This window comes from Engraulis encrasicolus, chromosome 9 (genome assembly GCF_034702125.1).
Source record: "Engraulis encrasicolus isolate BLACKSEA-1 chromosome 9, IST_EnEncr_1.0, whole genome shotgun sequence".
NCBI lineage: Eukaryota > Metazoa > Chordata > Actinopteri > Clupeiformes > Engraulidae > Engraulis > Engraulis encrasicolus.
The window spans coordinates 10,509,932-10,519,809 of record NC_085865.1 but is presented as its reverse complement, the minus strand read 5'-3'; the positions used below and the strand labels follow the sequence as shown (position 1 = coordinate 10,519,809).

General features: G+C 42.6%; 1 protein-coding gene across 1 annotated transcript in view; it reads left to right on the top strand.

Annotated features, from left to right (window-relative positions):
• The window catches only part of kcnb2b (potassium voltage-gated channel subfamily B member 2b), a gene marked incomplete at its 5' end in the record, with an annotated part of 305,233 nt that extends 301,545 nt beyond the window's left edge, over nt 1-3,688 (top strand). The window contains 3 exons of the mRNA XM_063207530.1: nt 2,570-2,917; nt 3,038-3,448; nt 3,533-3,688. Of these exons, the coding sequence (XP_063063600.1) occupies nt 2,570-2,917; nt 3,038-3,448; nt 3,533-3,688 (915 nt within the window). The remainder of the gene's footprint in view (nt 1-2,569; nt 2,918-3,037; nt 3,449-3,532) is intronic.
• Nucleotides 3,689-9,878: the final 6,190 nt, after the last annotated feature.

Here is a 9,878-nt window from a genome sequence, read left to right as displayed (position 1 = left end):
ACTCGCACACCAGCAGCCGATGCAATAATTGATTTATTGCTTTACATATGTACAAGTGATCACTTGTACATATGTAAAGCAATAAATCAATTATTGCATCGGCTGCTGGTGTGCGAGTTCCACTCTTTGCTTCTCTGTATATTATACCCCATTAGCTTAAAGTGATACTGTCCCATTTTTGGAAATAAGCTCATATCACACCTCCCCTTTAGTTAAATAATAGAGTTTTACCTTTCCCCTGTACTTCCTTCCGTTCTTTGAGTACGGCAGTGCAAATCTTGCCTCCAAGCTAGCAGTTAACATTGAGTCCTATGAGACCAGTTAGCCGCCAGCTGGTCTCATAGGACTCAATGTTAACTGCTAGCATGGAGGTAAGATTTGCACTGCCGTACTCAGAGAAAGGTAAAACTCAATTATTTAACTCAAGGGGAGGTGTAGTATGATCTTATTTCCAAAAATGGGACAGTATCACTTTAAAGCAGCTGGTATTCTTCCTGGGGTCTATTATAAATCCAAATGACATATAAGAGTGATTCTCTAATTCGCCTACACTTTTAAGTCCGTGGATTTTATTTGGCATCCAAGGATGTTTTGGACATTAGAAAACATTTATCTTTCATATAATACAGAAAGTGTAGATATAGCATTATTTCCCTCAGCAAGAATGAATATTTAATACTGGTTTTGGGCGTTTTCATGCCGTCCTGTTTTCCAAATGTCAGATTCAGTCTTCATATTAGCATGTAAAGAAACTTGTTTTGCCCAAGACGATTGCAAATGTTGATTCACAGTAATCATCACAATATGACAAAACTGTCAGAAAGACCACTGTCCTTTCCATTATACATGAAATTTGCCATTTTGTGTGTGTCCACGAAAACTGTGTTAACCGTGTCACGGTCTGAAACCTCCTCCATAAATCAGTAATGGTTTGGTCTTAGGCCATACGAATAACATCACGTGATGTCATAACCTGCTTGGCAGGATACAGGAAGACTTTTTGGTAAATTTTGAGCTCCATCCTTCCATAATTTAATCCATTCTTTTTCATGTTCTCATAGCGGGAAAATTGCCTGTCAACTGTGTTATCAACATATTCATAAGAATCTAAATTAGAAATCACATGTAGAAAAACACAGATAAAGCATACAGATACATGAATTGATTAAGGTGTTGTGGTGGAACTTCTGAGGTCCTCAGTTAGCACAACACCATAAAAATGGCTGAAATGTCAACGGTGTTACCGTCAATGGTGTTACAATTAAGTATGACAGTCAGGGTTGCCAGATGAGGCTGATTATTTCCAGCCCAAAAAATGTTCAAAATCCGCCCTAAAAACCCGCCCAATTCTATTGATTTATATGGCAGTGGGAAGGTTTTTCTGATAGATGCCATTTTTACCCGCACACGGCCATCCTAAGCAGCCCAATTGGGCGGGAACCAGCCCAATCTGGCAACACTGATGACAGTTGAGGAGGAGTATGTTTTTGCCAATTTATATCCATATTGACAGACAAACAAACAAAATAATTTGTGTTCTAGGGAGATGGGTTTGTCTGCTCTGTTTTTTCTCCTAAAAAAGTGCCGACTTGTTCCCCTGCACTGTTGACCGTAACACAGTTGAGTAACACGGTTAACTGTTTTGAAAGTGTTTTTGCGCTATTGATCCCTTATGTGTTGGAAAAATCCTATGAACATACACTAGGGATTATCTCTGGAGAAGGAAGTCTTGTGTAAGGAGGGTGACTATATTCAAATCAGGCGTTACAGGGATTTATGATGAAAAATGTGTCAGTCTGTATCACAGTGACTCATAAAATCCTACTTATGAAGCTCAACAATCACATTTTCTATATCAGTTGCACAGATTAATGACAACATTACTGCTAAGGGACATAAGCACTTTCAAACATATATTGTTTCAACTCTGTAGTATTTTTATATATGTTTGAAATGACATAGTATTTGTCCATAACACTGTTGACAAAATAATTAAGCAAATGTTCGCTTTCATTAGAGTATTTATCAAATGATTTAAGATTAAGCTTGGCAATTTGTTTGTTTGGAAGCTTAAATATATACACTATGTAAACATCTAGGTCATTTAGTTGAAAAAAAGTACTGATAATTGACATTTTGCTTTTGCCAAAAGCGTAGGGGAATCGTAGAATCACTCATAAATATAGGAATCCCACAGGATGACAATGGACATGACATACATAGGTCAATGGTATCTTAGTAGTAGCACAGGTCAGGGTGTTACAACAACAGCTAATAACAATATTGTATGGATTAAATGAGGATTGTTTGTGTCTTTTGTAGTGAATTATCTAAGAAGTATATCCATTGCAGTACATTAGTTACTAAGTAATTACTAATTAATGTATGTATAGCTGTGATTGCACCACCTGACCTCTGAGCCCAAAAAAAACTTCATTGACCCACACACAGTATATTAAGAATATATAATATAATACTAAGAACACAAAAAATACAAAAACAGACAAAAACATAGCAGCTGCATCACGCAAAGCTGACATTTAGATAACTTTTAACTTGCATTTTGAAGGTGACCTTGAAACCCGAGGTGGAGCTGGAGCTGAAGGTCGTGCTGACCCCTGACCCAGGGGTGAAGATCAGGCCGGTCGCCGAGGTCAGAGGCATATCGAGCGGAGACGCTAGCGGCTACACCAGTAGCAGCGGCGCTGATGAATATGGCACCTGCGACGACGGCCTCGGCGGCGGCAAGTCTTCCACGTCCCCGAGCGCGGGCAGCAGCAGCGCCAGTCGCCTGAGAGGCCTGAAGCCTCCTCCGCCGCTGCAACTGCTGGACCCGAGCCAGCCGACCCCTCCTGAGACCGGGTCGGAGGTCACCACCCTCAACCTCGTCTCCACCAACCCCAGCAGCGACACCCTGGCCGGGGAAGAGCAGCAGCAGGAGGAGGAGGAGGAAAATGGAGAGGGGGAGGGGGGCAGAGAGAAGGGGGACGGAGGAGAGAAAGAGGGAGAGGGGGAGGGGGAAGAGGACTTTCTCCAGGTGGCTGAAAGCATCCGTAGCTCCATACGGGGCGCCCACACGGGCAAGACCAAGGACCTGAGGGTGAACTTCGCGGAGTCTTCGCCAGGCGAGGGGGAGACGGAGGAGGCACCGCTAATGATGACGCCGACCCATTTGCCCCTGACGACGATGACGATGACGACCACGACGACAGAGGAGTTGCCTCTGGTTACGGACGAGGCGCCCCCAACGCCCCCCAGCACCTGTTCCCCAGGTGACGTCAGTAGCTCCTCCCTGTGTCCCGAGGGGGAGGAGCCACTAGCACACCTGGGCCAGGTGAGGGACACTCGGGATCTCTCCAAGATGGCACCCATCCTGGGGCAGCTCATCGGCGACGGGGAGGGGGGGTACGGGAACCTGACGCCAGAGAACTCGGAGGAAATGCTGAAGGTCGAGGAGGAGGAGGAGGAGGAGGAGGAGGAGGAAGGGAGGAAGAGGGGGATAATGGAAGCCTCGTCCTCCTCCTCGCCGAAGGCCGCCTCGCACAACTGCACCAACCAGGCAGGAGAGGACAAAACCGACAGCAACCAAAGTGGACACAACAAAGTGGAGAACCACATGTTTACACCGGAGATACACATTGTTCCTGGGGAGGGGGAGACCACCACAACGCTGGAGACAAGCATGTGACTCTAAAAGAAGTGGTGGTGATGGTGGTGGGGGGGGGGGAGAGACATGCAGACCTGACCTACTATGGATACTACGCATACTGTACTGGGAGGGGCACATAGCTGCACTGAGAGTGGTATTTTTGCATGGCATGGCAAGTCCCTTTTAAATGTGTCGTTGTTTGATATGAATATAATGCGTGACTGCAGACACTGCAGGACAGACCTGTGTGTGAGGAGACTGAAAGCGAGCGAGGAGGACGGTGGCCCGGAGGGCTCACAAAAAACAGAGCATATCTATCCATTTATGAGGATGCTTTCAATCTTAAGACTATATTTGAACTTTCTGATTTATTTTATGTTCATGGTTTTTGGGTTTCTCCTTTTTTTTTTAGAGACAGTGAGAAATGCACAGAGGGATGAATCTTTAAAAAGAAAAAAACAAAGCATGCATTTAAAAAAAAAATGTCATTTTACGGTGCTTTGTCTGTGGAAAGCACTCCAGTGTAAATACTGTATGAGGGTGGGCAACAGCAGCGCAGAGGCAGCGCCGTGAACAACAGGACAGGACTGTTTCTCAAAGGTTCATGTTTAAATCATTGAAAAGCTGAGGTGATGAGGGGGAGGGGGTGGGGGCAGCGAAGAAGAGCGAGGAGGTGCATCGTAGCTACGTATTAAAAACATATCATAACTTCCTGTTGGAATGCAAACTCGTGTACCATGATGCAGATTACAAGTGTTTATTGTTTTTTTTTGTGTTGTCGAGGTGTCATCCACACACTGTTAACAATGTTATCATGTGGTTTTTGGTTGCCATGGTGATTACTGTCATTTGATGCCCAAGTGAATAGGTCATATCAAGATGTTCAGAGTGAGACCCCTTTGACCAGAATCTCTAAAGGTTCCCTCAATTGAAAATCACATCCTGCATAAAAAAAGTGTACAATTGTAGCTGCCAAATACATGAGGAAGTCATCCGTAATGTGCATATACAGTAGAAGCTTCTGAATGTTTTAGAGAACCGAAGTTGTCTATAGTATGTAGTAAATAAAACTAGGTGAATTATTAAAAATCTCAGCCCTTTAAAAGTTTGAAAAGTTTGCAGAACCGACAAAAGCCTATCTCTAGTTCGATAGCGTTCGTTGTCTTCAGACTCCCTGTGAAAAATAGCCCTTGTGTACCTGAGTGTAAATCTTTCCCTTGACTGCACATAAATCATAGGAATAGATAGCTAGCTGCTTCTATGTGACGCAGATAGGACACGTCTGTCTCCCTAGAGAGACCAATTACCAAGCCCGTACTGTAGTTCTGGTTGTTAAATCTTGCATACAAAGTCGCAGGTCATGGCATTCAACGACTGTACTTTTTCCCACAGAATGAGGTAGTATTTTTGTTACTATGTACTGTCGTAAGACCAAGCACATAGTGTGTTTTTTTTCTTACTGTAAGAGTGTGTCATAGTCTATCCATGTTGTTCTTCAACCAAAAGCAGATATATGTATTATACTGCATGCAATTGTAACCTTGTTTTTTTGGGGGGTTTTTGGTCACTTTGGTAACACTTTATAATAATGTCTGCTTAGTAAAGACTTAGTAAATAATTTACTAATGATGAACGAAACATTAACAAATGTTTTTTTATCATTAACTAAGTTTTATTAATGCTTTACAAAATATCTACAAATAATATATACAAGATTTTACATACCTTATAACAGAGTATTTTATTCATTTACAAGCAATTTGTAAATGTTTGATAAATATAAGATATTAACATAACATTCCCTAGTCATTTACAAACATTTGTTAACAGTTCCTAGCCATTTACAAACATTTGTTAATGTTTTGTTCATCAATAGTTAATTCTTTATTAAGTCTTTATAATGCTTTTTTGCATCCATTATTATAAAGTGTTAACGGGGTTTTTGTGGGTTTTTTTTATTTTCCTCATGTTTGGTGTCAGTCAGTCTACTGTGTTCATATCACCATATTCAGGCATACCAGTCCTCATCTTGTTCTGTCATACAGTACCTTTGAGTGTTAAAGATGATTTCAAATCACAGTAGTTTCTTAAAATGTGAATACTGATGTTACATTATGCTCAACTCAATTTCAATCAAAACTTTTAAAGCCCAAAGTTTTACCTTTTTTGTCAATGAATGAGAATATATTCTATATTTAATGTTGCCTTTTATTCCTACACTGCTGGAGAGAGGATTTGTATATTTTCTGTTGCTTTGGCATGACGTTGAGTGCTCAAACTGTTTGCTTTCTACAGTACCGCATGAAGTAGGAGAGAAAGGGGGAGGGGGAAGGGGTAGGGTTGGCAAACTGAACAAACGTGTTGGTTTTCCCTTGTCAAGTGGAGTGGAGACGTGCAATACAGCATAAACTGCTATCTATGCAGGCCAAGAGTTGTGGCACTCTATTTGCTGTCCAGTGAATTTGTGAGTGTACAGTACAGGCATAAACCACACTTGTATTTTTCAGAAGATGTATCTTTAATATTTGAAACGTTACAACTCAAAATACGAACTTCGAAATTGAAACTTCTGTTTTCCAGCAGGAGCGTGTGTGGCTGACAGCTATACTGTACTTGGCGTCAGTCCTCCTCCTGTCGTTGGAAGTAAGGACTACTCCAACAAGAGCGCCTTTTTATCTAAGTCTCTACTAAAAAAAGGCTTTCGTAGGCTAACCTCTGAAATAACTATTTACTTTTAATGATTTAAATGGCCTCACACAAAGTAAGTATTTTTGTTTTTGTGAATCAATGTTGACAATGATTCTATTTTTTCTAAACCAAAATCAAGCACGACCACGATTTCCTGCCAAGTGGCCGTAGAAATGGCCCGTAGCTTCTTCATAACGCGACCCTTATGAAAAGGCTACCCGTCTTTCGGCTTTGTTCATATAGCACTGTACAGAAAAATTCTAATTTTTATAGGATAAAAATCAGGTCTTTATGTAATAGATTCAAGTAATATAATTGAGTTCTCAGGTTTTCTATAAAAAAAAATGTTCTGATAGGGGTAGAACTCTTTCTGTTTGTTGTTTGTTGTTGTTGTTTATTCATCTTTTTGCAGGTAGCACCGGGTCTTTGTTTATTTATGTTGTTTTTATGTTGTCAAATACTGTACTCATTGATGTCTTTCGATATCCAAGGAGCAGCATGGCAAATGCAACTCCTTCAGTCTATCCATATCTGTGTCCGAGTCGAGGACTGTGAGCTAAAAGCACCACAACACTAACGCGTGAGGTGACGAGGAGTGACACCCATCGTCCTCACCACTTCATCTATTTGCACATTGGGCAGAGAGGTCACGCCCGGCCGTCCTATAGAGCGAGGACCTCAAATGGTTAACACTGGACAACCAGTCTGGACAAGCCTCGTATGCTGATGACATAGGCCCTGTGTGATCCTATGTGATGTACGTCACAACACACACGTCATAACACTGGTGGCGTCATCTCATCTCAGTGAACGCCCGTCATCCTAAAGGCGGAAAAAAGAAAAGGATGTCACGTTGCGTCGCCCACGAGCGAGCTCTGATCAAAGTCTTTCCATAATAGGAGAGGAACAGGTCCACTCTGCTCTTCCACGCCTGTAGAGGTCCTCGCTGAGCTGCCAGGGTTGGTACCCTCCACACCTGTAGAGGTCCTCCCTGAGCTGCCGGGGTTGGTACCCTACATTACATAGCCATGTCCTGTATGCAGCAATGTCTTGTATAGGCCTACAGCCATGTCCTGTTGTAGGACTTAGCTGCCATATTTGGTACTTAATACACATATGGCGGTTCGAACCAGAGACACTCCTGTTTATGATTAAAAAAAAAAAACTTTGGCACACCACAGATGCTGTATGAGGTGGGGGGATGGCAAAGAGGCTGGGGGCCATCCCACAAGGGCAATGCATCATTATGCACACACAAGATTCATGCAACAGTCACACAACATTCAGGCAACATTCACACAACATTCATGCAACAGTCACACAACATCCATGCAACATTCATGCAACAGTTACACAACATCCATGCAACATTCGCACGACATCCATGCAACATTCACACAACAATCATGCAACATTCGCACGACATTCACACACAACATTCGTGCAACATTCGCACAACATTCGCACAACATTGTCATCATGTACACTACTGGACCTGTTTGTTTTCTTCTTTCTCTCCACTTGTCAAACGTTGTTTGTTGCAACTGACTGAATGAAACAGAGACACAGATAAGAGAGACAACCCATTCATTGGCTGGTGGTGTCTGTGTGATGTGATGCTCGTTTGTCTATAAACGTGTAAGAATGTGCACCAGAGCTGTGGACTCATTATCCCCAGGCCCCATATGGTGTTACATGGATTTATGTCTTTGTTTATGCCTGTCTATTTATCACCTTGTCTTTTCCAGAGTAAGATACGATACTTTTCTTTTCAACCTCAGCTTATTCCTTACCTTATTTATTTAAAGATGTGTCAATTGTTTGTCTCAACTGTTTTGTCTCTCTATTTTCCCCATGTGTATGTATTTGACATCTCCATGTGAGTTATGAACATAAACACATCTTATTGCAATGGATGGGGCCCATCATGGGGTGTGGGGGTGGGGGGGGGGGGGTTGTTTAAATCCAAAATCCACCAGAGAAGATTTGGTTCTGACATTAAAAAGGTGAAGAGCAGAGAAGCAGTCTGGGTTTAGTGACATATAAAACATAGTAACATTAAAAATGATGTGAGTTCTAAATTGACAGTGCTGGGTTTGATTTTGTTCTGAGATTAAACAGGAGTGTGAGTGCACCTGAGGGGCTTTACTTCTGTCATTATAATGATGCATCATGGGATGGGTTCGGTTTTAAAGAGGGGTCACCGCACACTGCTTCAAAATGACTGACTTCTTGAGAGCGGACAGCGCGTTGTTTTGGGTGTAGCGTCAGTAATTTCTTGTATTTGGCTCTAATATTAAAATGATTCACCACCAGGATGGGTTCCGTTCAAATCTTAAATTGATGTACCAGTGTGGGTTTGGGTCTGACATTAAAATAATGCAGCGGGGTGGGTTTTATTCTATCGTTAAAAATGATTTGCAGGTGTGGGTTTGGTTCCAAAAACGATGACCCAAGTTCAAGTTCAAGTTTATTGTAGCCATATCAACAGTATAAAATACAGTTGCAAGGAATGGGTTTTGGTTTGCTCACAAATTCAACAACATCACCAGACAAGACAAAACTAAGGGAGGGGGGCAGGGCCGCTGACAGCTTTTGCTGGGCCCAGGGCAAAGTCTTCTGGAAGGGCCCCCCATCCAATACATTCAATATAATGAAAACACAATTCTGGACCCCCTCTTTCTCTGGGCCCGGGACAACTGACCCCTTTGTCCCCCCTTGTCAGCTTCCCTGGAGGGGGCCATGAAAGAAAACCAAGAGGGTGCATAGATAACAGGGAATTACACATAACAAAAACTTAAAAAAGTGCAACGAGACATTGAAAGTGCATTGTGCAATAATAAGCAAGAGGTAGAAGGCCAGGTAGTGGAGGGACCCTGGGAAGAATCCGGTTCTAAAATGAAAGTGATATATCTTTGTGGGTTCTGACTAAAAAACAAAATTATGCACTACCATCTTGGTTTTGGTTGTAGACGGTTTTTCTTTCAGCAAGCCAACAATAGTGAACACTGAAATTAACTGTGAGAGCTTACAGCGCAAAGGACTGCAAAAGCCCCCCCCCCCCCCTTTTCTGTCTCTCTCTCTCTCTCTCTCTCTCTCTCTCTCTCTCTCTCTCTCTCTCTCTCTCTCTCTCTCTCTCTCACACACACACACACACACACACACACGCACACACACACACACACACACACACACACACACACACACACACACACACACCATCTCTGTGTCTTTCTACCCCCTCCATATCTTCCCTTCTATCCCTTTTGGCTCTCTGTCTCTCCATCTCTCTCTCTCTCTCTCTCTCTCTCTCTCTCTCTCTCTCTCTCTCTCTCTCTCTCTCTCTCTCTCTCTCTCTCTCTCTCTCTCTCTCTCTCTCTCTCTCTCTCTCTCTCTCTCTCTCTCTCTCTCTCTCTCTCTCTCTCTCTCTCAATCACTTGTGATTCCTTATGTTGTTGGGAGGAGCGTGTACGATTTTATTTTCTTTGAAAGAAAGGCTATCGTTCCACTGTGTTACTGTGCCCCATAGGCCTACGGCCAT